The 17,096-nt window shown below is 59.5% G+C and overlaps 7 protein-coding genes across 7 annotated transcripts; 4 read left to right on the top strand and 3 right to left on the bottom strand.

The window, feature by feature from the left end:
• Positions 1-480: 480 nt before the first annotated feature.
• SPBR_07587 (protein BCP1) lies at positions 481-1,489 on the top strand (the record flags this gene model as incomplete). The annotated part of the gene is made up of 2 exons (XM_040765841.1): positions 481-558; positions 620-1,489. 2 exons carry the CDS (start codon positions 481-483, stop codon positions 1,487-1,489), a joined length of 948 nt encoding a protein of 315 aa, XP_040617374.1.
• Positions 1,490-1,788: 299 nt separating this feature from the next.
• On the bottom strand, positions 1,789-2,855 carry SPBR_07538 (chorismate mutase; the record flags this gene model as incomplete). The annotated part of the gene is made up of 2 exons (XM_040765792.1): positions 1,789-2,695; positions 2,785-2,855. 2 exons carry the CDS (start codon positions 2,853-2,855, stop codon positions 1,789-1,791), a joined length of 978 nt encoding a protein of 325 aa, XP_040617375.1.
• Positions 2,856-3,984: 1,129 nt separating this feature from the next.
• On the top strand, positions 3,985-6,176 carry SPBR_06769 (mitochondrial division protein 1; the record flags this gene model as incomplete). Its single annotated transcript, XM_040765025.1, has 2 exons — positions 3,985-4,687; positions 4,750-6,176. 2 exons carry the CDS (start codon positions 3,985-3,987, stop codon positions 6,174-6,176), a joined length of 2,130 nt encoding a protein of 709 aa, XP_040617376.1.
• Positions 6,177-7,935: 1,759 nt separating this feature from the next.
• SPBR_07323 (uncharacterized protein) lies at positions 7,936-9,249 on the top strand (the record flags this gene model as incomplete). The annotated part of the gene is made up of 3 exons (XM_040765577.1): positions 7,936-8,127; positions 8,194-8,233; positions 8,309-9,249. 3 exons carry the CDS (start codon positions 7,936-7,938, stop codon positions 9,247-9,249), a joined length of 1,173 nt encoding a protein of 390 aa, XP_040617377.1.
• Positions 9,250-9,591: 342 nt separating this feature from the next.
• SPBR_06881 (uncharacterized protein) lies at positions 9,592-11,580 on the bottom strand (the record flags this gene model as incomplete). The annotated part of the gene is made up of 1 exon (XM_040765137.1): positions 9,592-11,580. The coding sequence occupies one exon, from the start codon at positions 11,578-11,580 to the stop codon at positions 9,592-9,594; it is 1,989 nt and encodes a 662-aa protein (XP_040617378.1).
• Positions 11,581-13,143: 1,563 nt separating this feature from the next.
• SPBR_06885 (sap domain containing protein) lies at positions 13,144-15,126 on the top strand (the record flags this gene model as incomplete). The annotated part of the gene is made up of 1 exon (XM_040765141.1): positions 13,144-15,126. The coding sequence occupies one exon, from the start codon at positions 13,144-13,146 to the stop codon at positions 15,124-15,126; it is 1,983 nt and encodes a 660-aa protein (XP_040617379.1).
• A 371-nt stretch (positions 15,127-15,497) lies between these two features.
• Positions 15,498-17,001, bottom strand: SPBR_07172 (carbamoyl-phosphate synthase small subunit; the record flags this gene model as incomplete). Its single annotated transcript, XM_040765426.1, has 2 exons — positions 15,498-16,685; positions 16,798-17,001. The coding sequence occupies 2 exons, from the start codon at positions 16,999-17,001 to the stop codon at positions 15,498-15,500; spliced, it is 1,392 nt and encodes a 463-aa protein (XP_040617380.1).
• Between the last annotated feature and the right edge of the window lie 95 nt (positions 17,002-17,096).

The raw sequence follows: 17,096 nt of genomic DNA on the forward strand, positions 1-17,096 counted from the left end.
GCGCTGAAGTTCGACGTAGTCAGTCCCCAATACGTCTTGATCAAACTTTTGTGTGCTCGGATCATCGCAGGACGAATGTATCATATATGCAGTTCACAAACGTAGCAAAAGACGTTAACTGATCATCTACTCCTGGCTGTAGAGGTTTCACGTCATCTTTCATCGAAGGAGGTTAGAGAGGGAGTTATTGCGAATATCGAGGCTTCACAACTGTTCCATCGAGTCAGGTACGAAAGGTACTTCACATGCAGTGCGGTCTCCACACAAGTAGAGGTACCTTAATCCAAGACATACAAGGCCAGTAAGCTTCCTAATTGGGCCAATCACAGGGCGACGTCATAAATTTTCAGTGACCAAAACGGCATCCAAAGATCACAATACAGACGTATCAACGGCGTTTACGGCGTCAGGGAATTCATACAGGCTCATCGCAGCTCAATTCCAACTCATTGTCGCTCACGAAACACACACTCACTCACAATGGGCAAGAAGCGGTCAAGAGAGGCGGCCAACAAGGTCCACGACGAGGACCGCATGGAGGACTCCGACTCGGGCGAGGTGAGTTGATATTGAATGACTTGTGCGGCATGGATGCACAGTAGCTGACTCCGGCTCCCAGGACTTTGATGTTGTCAATGTCGAGTTTGAGTGGTTCAACTTTGACTTGGAGGTCGATTTCCACGGCACAAAGACGCTGCTGCGCCAGCTCCTCGATGTCGATGCCGCGCTCCTTGACGTCTCTGGCCTTGCCGACTGCATTCTGGCACAGTCCACCATCGGCTCCACCGTCAAGGTCGATGGCAAGGCCAACGACGCCTATGCGATGCTGACGGCGCTCAGCCTGCGCGAGCAGCGCGAGAACAAGGCCGTTGCGCAACTGACGCAGTACCTGGCCGACAAGGCCGCGGCCGCGGCCGAAACCAACGCCGCCCTTGCACCGCTGCTGCCGCTGCTGAGCGACCAGTCCTCGGGTCCCTCCGAGGCCGGCAAGCCACACATTGGCCTGATCCTGTCGGAGCGGCTCATCAACATGCCGGCCGAGATCGCGCCGCCGCTGTACACGATGCTGATGGACGAGGTGGAGGCGGCCGTCGAGGACGGCGAGCCGTACCAGTTCACACACTACCTGATCCTGTCCAAGACGTACGAGGAGGTGCAGTCAGACCTGGCGGCGATGGTGGTTGACGACGACGACGACGACGAAGACGACAGTGGCAAGAGCAAGAAGCGGAAGAAGGCCAAGACGGCCGCGTCGGGGTCGTCGACGTCGGAGCCGTTTTACTACTTCCACCCGGAGGACGAGGTGCTGCGCAAGCACGCGGTGGCGGCCGGCACGTTTCCCTACACCAAGATTGACGAATCCGTGGCCGACAGCAAGCGGGCCTTCCAAGAGCTGGGCGTCAAGTCTCAAGGGCTGCTGATGCTGATTGAAGCGGGCAAGCTGCCGGCAGCCGTCGAGGCCGTCAGCAAGTACGTCCAGTCGGCGTGAGAGGGCGAGTGGACGTTGTGACGTGGCAATTAAAAGTAAATATAGACAGGGCTCAATTAGCAAAAATGACATGCATTTATGACCTTTAATTCCTTTATTTTATTTATTTTTTATTAAAAAATAATGCCCATAACAAAAAGGATTAAAAGGTTTTGGTTTTGATTTAATATTGGACTGTATTCAGTCTTTTATCTAGACACATCTCCCTTCGCGCTGTTGATCGCTCCGTGCTCCTCAATTTTCGTAATAAATGCAGTGAAAATCTTGGTCTATCCATCGTTATTCGTCTTTTACTTTCATCACTTCCGGGGAATCCACCACAGAGCAGCAGCAGCAGCCGCCGCCGCCGCACCGCCCATAGTCACCGCCCACAGTAGTGTTTCCGGCCCGCTCGACTTGCGCAGGGAGGCGTACCATGGCGTCGGTGTCGGCGGCAGCAGGCGCTGCATCAGGTACTCGACCTCGACGTCCTTGGTCAGCGGGATCACAAACTTCTCGTACAGCGCGACCACCGCCTCGGCGTTGAGCTTGTTGGCCGAGGGCGCCGCCGTGGCCGGGCCGTCCGCCGACACCTCCTGACCAAACGTCTCGACCTTGCGGCGCATCCGCTGCAGGATCGTCTGCTCGACCTTTTTGTTGACAATCGCCTCGCCCAGCCCCTCGCGGTCCTCGGCCTCAATCAACGCCGTGAACTTGGCCCGCTCCGACCGGAACTTGGACTCGGCCACAAACTTGCCAAAGTGAATGCGCCGCGACAGCGCCTGCAGCACGGCAATGTCGCACGTCGCTGAGGAGCCGTAGTTCTCCTGGGTCTCGCCGCGGTCGCCATGGCCGAAATCGGCGCACACGGCCGGCAGCAGTGTCTCGACGTAGTACTTCTTGATGCGGTCGTTGACAACCACGTCATTGGGGTGCAGGACGTGCGGGTAGTTGAGCGGCTTGAGGATGGGCTTCTGGACGGCCTCGGGGAAGAAGGGGTTCTCGTCGGGCGACTCGAAGCGGCGGATGCGCGACTGCAGCGCCTCCTGCTGCGACAGGTACCAGTCCATAAACGAGTACTGCCTGCGGCGCTTGCCACAGAGCAGGCCGACCGGCCACGACAGCGACGTGTCACGGATCTGCACGGCGCCGGGCTCGTAGATGCTCTTGTTCAGCGGGAACTGAGCACGCTCGATGAGGTGGAACGTGATGGTATCCTCAAGACGGCTATACCGTTAGCGAGTGCTGCGAACACGAACAAAAGCCAACACGCCACGACAGATCAGTCCAGTCGCCATCGCCCATGATATACACACATCAGCTGTTCGCGGATCCGGCCCAGGTCCAGGGCATGCGAAGGGTCAGAGAAGTCGATCGAGGAGTCCATGGCGGCGTCGATGCGGGTGGACGATACGCGGCTTGTTGTGTAGCTGAGCTCTCAGAGTTTGCAAGCAGCACGGGAAACGGGTGCGCAGGGTCTCCTTCAAATCGTCCTCGATTAAAACGCAAGTGGCGTGAGAATTCCGGCGAGCGGAGCTGAGGACGAGGCTCGACCCAAATTTTGCGCCGGCGCCGGGCGTGATTCCATGCAGGGGAGTGAGCTCTCATTTGCCAATGCTCCATGCGCTGGGAGTTGCCCCGAATTTCAGGGCTGCGGCAGTGGTCAGGGCTCACTGATTTGGGCACTGCAAGGCACAGCTACACGCCCGGAAGAGCCAGTGACGTACGACAATCACTGGAAGAAGGCCCCACCGCGCTTGCCACACTGTCGCCAATCAGCGGGCTTCAGGCGAGATGCTGCTGCAGCGCGTCCTCGTTCTTCCATACAGGTTCAGGCAGGTGCAGCTAGGCTGCTTTGGGAGGCGACGACTCAGAGCCACTGGTCGCACCTTCCGCTACTCATCAACCTTGCTCGGCTTTGTCTAGGCCAGAAAGCAAATCAAAAGGCGCCAAAACAGGAAGCAGCCAGGCCAAGAGCAAACCAAGGGGTGAATCTTCACGTCCACCTTCCTTTCCGCCTCTGTTGCCTCTTTCTACGTCAAACTTTGTTGATTTCGACATCCGTCTTTTCCCTGACCCCCTTTCTTCACTCCCTCTCTTCGCTGTGCTGCATAGTTCCTCGTTCTCGATCGATTCGCGCGCCTGTCCACCACCCCAGTCTGGGCGGAATCGATACCCGCTTTTCTCCGTGCCCTTCATCTCGCACAAATCTTTTGCAACCTGGCGAAACACATCAGACGACGACGAGGCAACGAAACGACGTGTCAATTGCCCGGTTCCAGCGAGCCATTGACCCGGCGCCACACGTCCAACAACAATCGACTCGACTGCGGCACGATTCGCGAGAGCTGATAGCAGCATCTGACGCGCGGGGACACGCGACCTACGTCACGAAACAAGAGCAACCCTCAAGCTGAACAGACGGCTCGGCTACGAAGACGTGACGCAACAACCGTGACGACACGACCCTTCTCCTCCGGCACTCTCGGCCGCACAACCCGCTGCTGTAAGCGCGCATGGCGAACGACGACAGCCACCATGACTACCACGACGACCTCGGTGGCGACGAGGACACGTCCATCATCTCCGCCGCTGGCATCGAGGCCTTTGGCCGCAAGGTAACGACCACAGCCTCCCACCTCATGGGACCCTCGGACCCGTCCGCCAATGCCCACTATAAGTCGGCCATGTCCGAGGTGCACCGCCAGCTGCGCCGGCCCCACGTCCAACGCAGCGTGCTCGCCATGGCACGCACCACCCCGACCGACATGGTGCGCTCGCGCTTGTCCACGAGCGAGATCCGCCACCGCGCGCTGTCCTACCTGCCCGAAGAAATGCTGCAAAACATCCCCGAGGACGACAACGCCTACTCGCTGTTCCAGGGCTTCCAGGCCACGTTCCCCGAGATGACCGAGGAGGGCAAGAAGCACGGCCACCACGGCCATGGCACCGGCGGCCACCGGCGGCGCTCGTCGCGAGGCCGCAAGATGCTCGACGACAAGCCGTCCACGCCAGACGGCCCGCACGCGCTTCACAAGATGCGCAAGGACAAGGCGGCCATGATGCACCAGTTTGAGATGCTGGGCATCCGCAAGAACATGGCTGGCAGCGAGATCCGGGACATTGACATCAAAGTGGCCAACCTGGCTGGCATGCGCAAAATTCTGCTGGATCGGCTAGCTGCGCTGGAGCAGGACGAGGCCTTGCTGGAGCACGACAGTACGTATTACAGTTGCAGTCGAAGAGATGCGGTCATGCGCCGTGTGAGCTAACATCCCTAGTCATGGACCTGGAGGGCCGAATAGACATTGCACAGGAGCTGGCGGACGAGGCCGAGACCCTCGCAGCCAACTCTCCCACAAAATCCGACGTCGACCTGGCATTAGACAACGACGGCGATGAGGACGGCGTGGCGGCCAACGGCAGCGCAGCGACCGGTTTCATGTCACAATCCATCTACGAGAAACTCCCCTCGGCCGGCAGCACACCGTCCCGGTCGACCGCTGGGCGTAGGACGCCCAAGGCCGTACGGAAAAAGTCGATGCCCATCCTCCACGAGCACTTCCACCCGGGCACGAGCATCCGCGAAATTCGCGCGCACCAGGACGCTGTGACGGCCATTGACTTTGACGCGCCGTTTGGCACGCTCGTCTCGGCGGGCATGGACGACACGGTACGCGTCTGGGACCTCAACGCCGGCCGCTGCATCGGCCTGCTTGAGGGCCACACGGCGTCGGTCCGCACGCTGCAGGTGGAGGACAACATTCTGGCCACGGGCTCGGCCGACGCGACAATCCGGCTGTGGGACCTGAGCCGGTCACGGTACGACCCGCACGGCAGCCTGTTCAGTAAGTCTGGCAATGGTGCTGCCGGCGGGGGCGGCGGTGGTGGCGGCGGTGCCGCCGCCGACGATGACGACGACGACGGTGGCATCGCCTTTGAGAACCCCGACGACGAGCCCGTCGAGCCGCCAGCCGACAGCATGGCCGACTGCCCGCTGATGACGCTGTCCGCACACATGGGCGAGATCACGGCGCTGCACTTCCGGGGCGACGTGCTGGTCTCGGGCTCGTCGGACAAGACGATGCGGCAGTGGGACCTGGAAAAGGGCCGGTGTGTGCAGACGCTGGACGTGATGTGGGCGGCGGCACAGGCGTCGGCCAGCGTCAGCAGCAGCAGCGCGGCCGGCACCAGCGAGGGCACGTGGCGGCAGACGTCGCGCGCGCAGACGGAGGCGGCGGACTTTGTGGGGGCCGTGCAGGTGTTTGACGCGGCGCTGGCGTGCGGCACGGCCGACGGCATGGTGCGGCTGTGGGATCTGCGCAGCGGGCAAGTGCACCGCAGCCTGGTGGGCCACACGGGCCCCGTGACGTGTCTGCAGTTTGACGACGTGCACCTGGTGACGGGCAGCATGGACCGCAGCATCCGGATCTGGGACCTGCGGACGGGCTCCATCTACGATGCGTACGCCTACGACAACTCGGTGACGAGCATGATGTTTGACGCGCGGCGGATTGTGAGCGCCGCGGGCGAGGACGTGGTCAAGGTGTACGACAAGGTGGAGGGCCGGCAATGGGACTGCGGCGCGGGGATCACGGCGGCCGAGGACGGCCACACGGCGCCAGCGATTGTGGAGCATGTGCGGATACGAGACGGCTACATGGTGGAGGGCCGGCGGGACGGCCGCATCGGCGTGTGGACCTGTTAGAAAGACGCGAGGCAAAGGAGGACGTATATATAAAGAGAAAAACACACCATTCATGGTTTTGACGGAGGGGTTGGGAAAATGGGCAACAAACAGGGCAAGGATGGGCTGGAGAAGGAGGAAACACATTCTGCATCGATTTGTTTTTGTACACTGTATGTATTTATTGGTTTTGATTTTGTACTCCCTGTATTTCCAGTGTGCTGTCTGTTCGTCGTCCTCCACGTTAGAGTACTATTGGGGATACATTCTTTGGCATAGACGTGTTCCACCAAAGTTTGGCGCTGGAAGGCATCGGTGAATGCTCTTGGGCATCACCAAGTATCAACAGCCTCGATACGAAACGAAGTCAAGCTCAACGACGTCGCGAGATCGACGAGGTCGGTCTCGCTTGGCAGCGTTACAAAGAAAGTAAGCAGGTTTGTCTTCTGCACCTGTTTTGTAATATGTCCAGTTTCGGAACGTCCGGTTCCATAGACATATGTAATTAGGTGACTGTGCTGTTCGTTTTATGCATTATTTGGGCGAGATGTTGTCACAGCCAATAGTGACGAGGGTAGTCGCCTAGCACTGTTGCAGAGCTACGGTTGTTCCAGACGGCGCTCAGACGACAACGCAACATAGTGTGACGGCAGTAATTCTGGTGCTGCCGTCAGCAAAAGTCTTAACTCCATGCACCACCAGCCACTACGGCGTTATGTGACAAAGCAATCTTACAACCGGGGCAGGAGGGGATGTCGACTTGGCAGTTGCGGGGGTAGATGTGCCAACGAAGGGCAGGAGCACAACATTCCTTCCCGAACGGACAAAGTGACAGAGTGTCACGACGTGCCTTCCAATCCAGGAACCATTGTGCTTTGTCGGGTGTCCAGGGAAAGAGCAAACGATACCGTAGCTTGGTTTATTTTGCCCGTGTTTGCTCGACATAGTCTCCTTGTCCAGGACGTCACCCACGAACGTATCTTACCGTTTCTTCAGCATAAAGCACAAGTACGAACAGCACAACCACACCCCAGAGGCGAGCCAACATCTTCGGCGCCAATGACGCCAGCGACCGCGCATGCAGAACGTGTTCGGCAAGGTCTCGCTGCCGGGGTCGTGCCAAGTGGACTCTAGCGCAAAACGAAGCAATGGAGCCGATAGAGAGAGGAAGACAAGAACAGGGACGTCCACAAGGTTGATGCGGAGTAGGCCATGCAGCTACCGACCGCGGCAGTATCACCCCAGGGCAATTACATGCAAAGAGTGGGCCCCTTCCCCGGGAAAAGAAGAGGGCGACAACAAGTGAACGAGCTCATCCAGCCGGTGCCTCCGGCGTGAGGTCTTTCTATGGGCTTCAAGCAGACCACCCGTTCGACCACCATCCAAGTCAGGCCCCGGAGTTAAGATTATTGACACCGTTGCCTACGTTGCGACGAGCTTAACAGTCATCAGTCAACATGTCTTGGACCTCTTGCTGGTGATATTGCCGACGGGGGCGATTGTCTTGGGTTGCTCGATGTAGTTAGTTCCTTTCGTTTCCTCTTTGTGTCTCCTGGTATTCTTATCCGGGGTTTCATTTGCAGCTACAAGCTATTCTTCCGAGTGTATATATGTTGCCTTACCTCCTGTTTTACTTTCTTCCCCCCTGCCCTTACTCTGTCTCTCTCCGTCCTTGACTTTAGTCGTCGGTATCTTCTCAAGGCCAGTCTACTTTATATCACAACTATCCAGACACCACCACCACCACCACCACAATAACAATAACAACAAATCCGCAAAAATGTCCGTCTTTGCCCCGGCTCCTCCCCCCAAGTCGGCCCTTGGCCGCTACCGTCTGCTCTCGCCGCTCGCCAGCGTCCGTGTCAGCCCGCTGTGCCTGGGCGGCATGAACCTTGGCGAAGCCTGGAAGGACTACATGGGCAGCGTCGACCACAAGACCGCCGATGAGCTGCTTGACTATTTCTACGACAAAGTGGGTGTCTCGTGTGAAGGTGATATTGTAGTACAGGCTTCACGAACAGCCAGCTGACAAGTCTAGGGTGGCAACTTTATCGACACCTCCAACAACTACCAGTGGGGTACGTTATATTATACATATATATATTCTGCTTTCCAGGGATAGCAGCTGGGTCAGTCAGATACTAATACAACAGCAGAGGAGTCCGAGCAGTGGATCGGTGAGTGGATGGAGAAGCGCGGCGTCCGCGACCAGATGGTCATTGCCACCAAGTATACCACCAACTACCGCCATATGAAGCCCGACCACATCCAGGCCAACACCAGCGGCAACAGCACCAAGAGCCTGCGTGTCTCCGTCGAAGCGTCCCTCAAGAAGCTCCGCACCGACTACATTGACATCTTGTACGTCCACTGGTGGGACTACGCCACGAGCATCCCCGAGGTGATGCAGTCCCTCAACCAGCTGGTCCAGGCCGGCAAAGTCTTGTACCTTGGCGTCTCCGACACGCCCGCTTGGGTCGTCAGCAAGGCCAACGAGTACGCCCGCAACCACGGCCCCCGCCCCTTTAGCGTCTACCAGGGCATGTGTTCGGCCGCCACGCGCGACTTTGAGCGCGACATTATCCCCATGGCCCGCGACGAGGGCATGGCTCTGACACCCTGGGGCGCTCTGGGCGGTGGCGCCTTCAAGACGGAGGAGCAGCGCCGCCGCCAGCAAGAGCAGAAGGAGGGCCGCCAGGCGCCCGCCTCGCCCGAGGCCCTTGCTGTCAGCCGCGTCCTTGAGACTGTGGCCAGCCGCCACAACACGGTGATTACCAGTGTGGCCCTTGCCTATGTCATGCAAAAGACGCCTTATGTCTTCCCCATTGTGGGCGGCCGCAACGCGGCACAGCTGCAGAGCAACATTGACGCGTTGTCTCTCGTCCTGACCAAGGAGGACGTCGCCGAGATCGAGGCGGCGGTGCCCTTCGACTTGGGCTTCCCGCACAACTTCTTAGCGCACACCGCCGCGCGCAACACCTCCACACCCAACCACTACCAGAACACCGGTCTCTTGGCCATGTCGGCGACATACGACTATGTCCCACAGCAGCAGGCCATCCGTATTCCAAAGGACATCACCAAGGCCGAGTAACGCGGCAAGGAGAACGGGGTTCATGGAATTTGATATAAACTATAGTGATTGCAACGAAATTACAAAACAATGCGTTTGTCTTTGGTAAAGAATAAAACTCCGGGATACAAAGAAAAAACGCAACTGCGGCGCAACCGCATCTCGTCTGAAGGCCTTCTCTCGGCTTCTCTCGGGCACAGTTGTGACAATCTTTGGGGTATCTGGGTATTGACAAAGGAAGTGTAAAACAAATCGGACGGACGAGGCAGAACACAAGGAAAAGAAAGCTATGCATAGAACGAGAAACGAAAACAAAGAACAAAAACAAACGCCATCCCGGAAACATTGCAAAAACATACAAATCTATGCATCGTCGTCCGCATCGTCAACAGCCGCCGTCGGCAGCTTCAAGCCGCGCCGGCACCGCATCTGCGCCGCCCGCGCCACGTGCACGGGGATGGCGACGCTGAGGCTCGCATCCAGCCACCGGTCGCCGAGCGACAGGTTGAAATCCGCGAGACAGCGCGGCCGCGGGTGCCGGCTGCTGCGGTTGCCCGCCGCGTCCACAACGAGCAACATGACCGCGTGCTGCACAACCACGAACCCGTACAGCAGCCGCGGCGGACGGAGGCGGCGCTTACCACCAGCACCAGCACCAGCACCATGCGTCTCGCCTTCTGCTTCGTCCACATCAAACGCGGGCAGGCCCGCATAGTAGGCCCGGTACCGCGCCACCCAGTCGCCAAAAAAGTCCTGCACCTGGCGCGCGATGCTGCGCTTCTTGGTCTTCTTGCCCTTCTTGTTGGGCGAGCGCTCTGGGCGGCCCACGCGGAACTGCTTGGCCGCAATGTTGGGCATGGCCGCGAGGGGCCCGCAGCGGTCGAGTCCGGCGTCGGCGGCGGCCCAGGCAATGTACCGCCGCAGCTCGCGCTCAATGATGGCGCCAATGCGCGCCGTGTTGTGGCCCGTCTGCCGCAGGCCACTAACCCGCGACTGGAGGTCGAACAACGCACGCAGTGCCTTGGTGGCGTGAAACTGGCTGCCGAAGTTGTTGATGGCCACCGGGCGGGTCGGCTCGGGGGCATCACCGTCCGCGGTTGCAAACAGGGACGGGTACACGGGCACACCCAAAAAGTCGCGTGTCCAGGTAGCCGGCAGCAGCGGGTGGAAGCCACGAAGCGAGAGCAGCCGGTGAAGGCGCTTCTCGTCTGCCGTCCATCCGGTGTCGTAGCCGTCAATAGCAGCCACGCCTTGCTCGTAGGCCGTCCGCTCATCAGCATCAACTGACCAGTAGTAGTCGCTTTCGGCAGGCACGGCACCGTTGCTGTTGGCGTCCGTTGGCTCGGCTTCGAAGAGCCAGTCCCAGTTTTCGTCGACGCCGTCGTCCTCGTCCTCGTCCTCGTCTTCCAGATCGTCCGAATCGTAGTCGTCGGTGTCGGCAGCAGGCTGGCCGGTGCCGCTTCGGTCTAAGCTGCCAGTGAAGGACTGCACTTGCTGTGGAAGGCCGGGATTCGGGTAGGTGTTGGCGCTCAGGGCAGGATCATACCACCCGCTGTCGTCCTCATCCTCTTCCGTGTCCTCTTCGTTGTCGCCGTCCCCATGGGCATCGTCGTCTTCTGCATCCCGCATAAGTGCCTCGACACCGGCCTCGCTTTCTGTGATTTCCTGGCTGTCTGGAACCTCTGTATCGCGCATCTCCTGCTCTCCCTCGAGGCGCAGGTCGTATTCGCTTCTAGCCACAACAATCCTGCCATGGTCTTGGACGGTGTCATGTTCGTTGTCGTGTGTGCTCGCCGCAGGAATGTCGTGCAGGCCGCTCAGATTCCTAGCCAGACGTGCCTCGTCTCCCATATCTTCCTCCTTCACCTTGACCGAGTGGACCAGGTGCAGTGGGTTAAACCGGCCTGCCCAGCTTCCATCAGCACCGGCATTGGTGCTGGAGTCGGTGCTCTTAGCCCCGTTCAACTTTGCCGAAATGGACACAGGTTGGCGGATGATGCGTGCGGCGAACTGATCGGAGGTGGCCCTATCCATCTCCTTGTTGAGCGCCTTCCACCGTTTTGCGACAACGGCCGCTGTGCGGCCACTCTCCAAAGGCGCCCCCTTTCGCTTTGTGGTTGGTGTGCGGTCATCGTCCAAGAGTCGCTGGGGTGGGGACGGAGTGTCCGACATGCCAGATACGGCCAGCGACGCCGCGGATGCTGCCGATGGGGACGAGGAGGAAGAAGTCGGCGAGCCGGCCGCCGAATTTCCTGCCGCCGTTGCCGCCGCCTTCTTTGTCGCCGGCGGATCGTTAGACTCCACCGACGGCAGGACGCGCTGGTTGCGGAAGAAGTAGAGTATGGAATCCATACTTGACAAAAAAAGAAGAAAAAAAAGTGAAAAGTACAATGAACGTTGGTGATGCGAAGAGCTCACTGAGCGAGTGAATGGAGCCGAAAGTATCGTCGCGACGTGTCGTTCCTGCGATGTAGATGTTCTCCAGCGGTGATCGCGAGTCGTTTGGTGGGTTGATGGTTGATGAGTACCAATTCGAAAATGACGTGCGATTCCACAACGACGAGGGTAGTGATTTTCTTTTTAAGACGTCGCGCAAAAGGACATTGAGGTCATTCTCGTCGACGCAAAGGATCGGAGCGCGCAAAGGCGATCAAAGGCGTCGTCAAAGAAAACAAAAACAAAAGAAACACTGCCTCGCGGCCGCTGTATTGTTTCGGCGAGAACGCTTGGGTTCTTTGTCTGTTGGTGGATTTCGTGTTCGCGCCAGATCCCTTTCTTGTCGCTTTCATCGCTGGCAGACAAACAAACCCGCGATGCCGGCGTGGACGCATTCGGCGGTGTGTTGTTCATTGTCCCCCTCCTCTGCACGATGCGCGAGAGGAAAATGATGGGGAAACAATCGTGAATGTGCGTGAATGGGGGGACTGCGGGTGTGGAGTCTTTCTGTCTGCTCTTTCCCTCACTTTCCTCTTTTGCCGCGTGTTCTGGTTGGCAGCAGCGACCGACCTGGATATGGACAGGGGCCTGGCCGCAGGCAGCCACCCTCCACCATGTCGAGTGCGGCTCACTCCTTCCTCATTTGTTTGTACAACACGTTGCCAACCGAAAGGAGTACAAAGTCACGAGACGTGAATCTTCAGTTCCACGAGAATGTGACAATGGCATCGTCGAGATGCAACCACTTTGCGATCAAGAACCAAATGATCTCAGATGTCGTACACCAGTTCATCTGTCGAACGGTCGCCGACTTACACGCCAGCGACAGTTATGTAATCTAGAACACGCCCGCCCAGTTGGGACTTGGAAAAACACGTTCTGTACAACAGGACTCTGCGTCTTCGAGTCCTTAACGTGGCACTGTCTAGTTTTTTATTGCCCGTGTCTCATTTACGGCATGGTGAATTCAAAGTCACGTCCCGTCTGTCGTCAGCGGCTGTCCATACCCATGTTGCCCGCAGAATGAATCTTGGTCTTTGATTTCTCAGTCCGTCACGATCGGCACCTGTTTAGCGCTAAGCCTAAAACGGCAGGGAACATAACTGTGGGGCCCGACATGCGGGTGAGTGTTGCATGGAAGGCCCAGAAAAAGCTTCCTAGCAAAGCTCTGCGTTTCTTGCTGGCTGTGGTCAAATCAGCTTCCAGCCGCATCGCCAGCCATCACGACGCGCTCCGTTCGGTCCATTGCTTCACCCCACAACCAGACGGTGCCACCCGGAAACCAGTATCAACAGGTGTATTATTGATCGGTGGCTACTTGCCCCAATTGACCGCGACCGGCAATAATAACCTCACATTGCGACAAGGTGACGGACCCCATCGAAAACTATACAAAAGCTGCACGACACGGGCGAGCACAGGCGAATCGACAACGTTACACACCGCAGCGCCCGCCATCCTGCCATCGCGACCGGCACAATGGCTTCACCGGCGACCGACTGGGGCAAGCTGACGGTCGTCAATCTGCGGGCCGAGCTCAAGCAACGCGAACTGTCGACGGCGGGACGGAAAGAAGAGCTCGTGCAGCGCCTGGTCGACGACGCGAATGCGGGCGAGTCGAATGGCGCCGTGGCCGAAAAAGACGGGGATACCGAGATGATGGACGAGTCGAAGGAAGACGCGAAAGAGGACGCCAAAGAGGACGCCAAAGAGGATGTCAAGGAGGACGAGGCCGTGCCTGCAGCGGATACCGCCGAAGCATCCAAAAATGGTGCTGCCGAGTCAGCTTCCACTCAAGAGCCGGCCGCACCGGCACCAGCACCGGCACCTCCACCACCGTCGACGGTGCCCATGTCCGAAGTTATGCTCGACGAGCAGAAGCGCAAGCGCCGGTCTGTCACGCCTCCGCCGTCGCTGCACAGCGAGGCAGCGGGTCGCAAGCGCCAGCGTGTGGACGGCCAGGACACGTCCGAACTGCCGTCGGAGTTGCCGTCGGAGTTGCCATCCAAGTCAGCATCTGTGGTGCCGGAGGGCCAACCCGACAAAGACACAGACATGATGGTGGACGATGCTGCACCCGCTGGCGAGGTGGACGTGCGTGATGCGGAAGAACCCCTTGGCGCCGTGACGACCACGTCCCCGGCCATCCACCCGGCCACAACGGCCCTCTACATCTGTCACTTGATGCGCCCGCTGCGACCATCCACGCTCGAGGACCACGTGGCCGCCCTTGCTGCACCGCCGAACGGAGGCGACAGCGGCGACTCGCTTTTGGTCAGCGCCTACCTCGACCCCATCAAGACGCACGCCTTTGTCACCTTTGCCAACATTGCGGCCGCCACTCGCGTGCGCGTGGCCCTCCACGGTCAGGTCTGGCCGGACGAGAGCAACCGGCGCCCCCTGTGGGTCGACTTTGTGCCCAGCGACCTGGCTCAAGACTACATTGACCGCGAGGAGGCCGCCGGTGGTCGTGGCCATGGCGGCAGTCGCAGCTCGGCCAAGAAGTGGGAAGTGGTCTACAGTGAGGAGGAGGAGGAGGGGGGTGAGGGGGAGGAGGCGGGCCGGGTGGTCACGACGCTGCGCGAGGTCGGCTCCGACACGCCGATTCCTGGCAGAATCCTGTACGATCCGTCGAGCGCGGCCGCCGGTTTCGGTGCAGGCGGTCCAGACAGAGGGACAAACACAGACCACCAGGCTGCGCGGCGCTCGCCGCCACCGTTTGATGCGCCTCGTGGGCCCAAGGGAAGCGCCGAGGCCCGGTTCGGCGGCACCCACGACAACGGCGGCGACCGCTTTGGATTTGGCGACGCGCCGCCGCCGCCGCCGCCCCCGCTGCCGCCCCCGCGTGAGAAACGCCAGCGGGGCGGCCGTGCCGGCAACGAGCCGTGGGCACCCCTGGACGACGACATTCGAACAACGCGTGCCGAGCCGCCCCTCGACTACCAGCTCGTGACACCCGATCTGGTGCGCCGCCGGCAGGACAACATCCAGCTGCACACGCAGCCACGCAAGAACAGGGGCGGCGGCAGCCGCAGCCCCAGTCCTGGGCCCGGCCGCAACGGGCAGAGCCACTACACCAAAACACACAACCGCTATACGTTTGAGCAGGGCGACCAGCTGGTCGACCGGGGCCCGGAAATGTTTGACGGCATCCGGCCGCCGCACCGGGAGCGCGAACGGCGGCAACAGCGCCTCGGGTATGGTGGCGGCGGAGGTGGGAGTGGCGGAGGCAGACTCGGTGGTGGTGGTGGTGGTGGTGGCGCCAGCGGCCGCCGCCGCAGACGCAATAGGAGAGGCGGAGGCGGCGGACGGAAGTACGACGACTACCGGCCAGGACGCGACGGTCAGGATGACCGTGGCGGTGAACGTGGCGGTGACCGCCGGGATCGACCCCGGTTTGATCGTGGTGGTCGTGATGAACGGGAAGGCCGCTTGGGTGGTTTCAAAGACGATCGGTGGTAGTAAGACCGTTTCAGAGATTGTGCCACAAGCGTAGGTTGTGGGTGGCCAGAGGGACGCACAGTATGGGCAGAATTGTACTCTTCCTATGCATGAGGAAAATGCAATTATAGCATTTCAAATTTAGAAAATAATTCACTCATTTATGGAGAACGAAATGAGTATTGCAAATATAAAGGAGCTATGAAAACGACAAATAGCCATATTTCTATGGCATTGGACAATCTGCGCAAATTATCAAAAGATAAAAAAGACAACTACGACACGAACAAAGCAACAATGGGAGCACAAGAGAGAGGACGACAAGAGCCACGGCTTTTTCAAACCATCGTCTCTCTCACATCAACTTTCCGTGCATCCTCGCTGCTTGCTGCTTAGTTCTGCACGGCCTGCACCAGCGGGGTCGGCTCAACACCGACACGCTCGCGGTTCAGGATGTCGAGCAGCAGCTGCGACGGACGGTTGTCCTTGTAGACCTGGGCGCCCTCCTTGTACATCTTGACGTTCTCGAGGTAGCGGTCGAACAGGAAGGCGCTGTCCATGGGCCCGCCCTTGGCCTCCGGGTGGAACTGCAGCGAGAAGATGGGGCGGGTCTTGTGGATCATGCCCTCGTTGCTGCCATCGTTGAGGTTGACAAAGTACTCCTTGAACTCGCTCGGCATCGTCTCGGCGTCGACGGCGTAGCCGTGGTTCTGCGAAGTGATGTGGCAGAGGCCCGTCGTCAGGTCGAGCGAGGGGATGTTGTGCGCGCGGTTGCCGTACTTGAGCTTGATGGTGCGGGCGCCGGCGGCCAGAGCCAGCAGCTGGTGACCCATGCAGATGCCCATGATGGGGATGGGCGACTCGTTCATGAGGCGGCGCAGGTTGTAGATGGTCTCCTGGCAGTGCGTCGGGTCACCGGGGCCATTGGAGATGAAGACGCCGTCAAAGTGCTCGGCGACCTTGTGGATCGGGTAGTTGTAGGGGAACACGGTGACGGCGGCGCCGCGGCTGACCAGGCTGCGCAGAATGTTCTCCTTGACGCCGCAGTCGATCAGGGCGACATGGAACTCGGCGTTGGGGGACTCGACAACGAACGGAGCCTTGGTGCTGACGCGCTTCACGAGGTTCACCTGGCCAGGGTCGACGAAGCTCTCGTCCTCGTCCGCATCGTACTCGTCACCGACAGAGATGCGGGCCAGAGACGAGCCCTGCTCACGGAGGTAGGTGACAATGGCGCGGGTATCGACGCCAGAGATGGCGGGGATGCCCTCGCGGGCGCACCACTCGCCGAGACTCTCGACGGCGGTCCAGTGGCTGTACTGCTCGGCAACGTCCGCAACGACGACACCAGCGCACTGGATGTGGGGGGACTCAAAGTACTTGAGCAGGTTGTACTCGTCACGCTCGTTGGACGGCACGCCGTAGTTGCCAATGAGCGGCTGGGTGAAGACGAGGATCTGGCCGCGGTACGACGGGTCGGTCATGGACTCGGGGTAGCCGACGAGCGAGGTGGTGAAAACGGCCTCACCAGAGATGTTGTTGTTGGCGCCAAAGGCAGTGCCGTGGAAGATGGGGCCGTCCTGAGGGGTGCGTGTTAGCAAGTGTTTGGGACGTGAAAAGAGCGGTGAACGGCCTGCAGCATCCTGCATCAAAGTCGAAGCAGCCCAGCCGACAAGAAGTCCATGTACGTACACGAATGGTGAGAGTGGCGTCCACCTTGTTAGCCGGCGCGAACGACCGCTTGGGCATGGCGGGCATCTTGCGGCCCTTGCTGCCGTCAACGGGTGCCGCCGTACTGTTCCAGCGGACGGCCATGCCAAAGGCAGCGCGGGGCTTCGCAGCCGCGAACCCGGCCTGGGCCGGGCGGGCGAGGCGCATAGACATGCGAGACAGCATGGCTGCGGCAATGAGACTGGGTGCGCGTCTGAAAAGTTGTTTGGTTTATGAGCTGAGCCGGTAGGCTGTGGTTTGCTTGTTGGTTTTGTGGTTGG

Source organism: Sporothrix brasiliensis (genome assembly GCF_000820605.1).
Source record: "Sporothrix brasiliensis 5110 chromosome Unknown Cont20, whole genome shotgun sequence".
In the NCBI taxonomy this organism is placed as follows: domain Eukaryota; kingdom Fungi; phylum Ascomycota; class Sordariomycetes; order Ophiostomatales; family Ophiostomataceae; genus Sporothrix; species Sporothrix brasiliensis.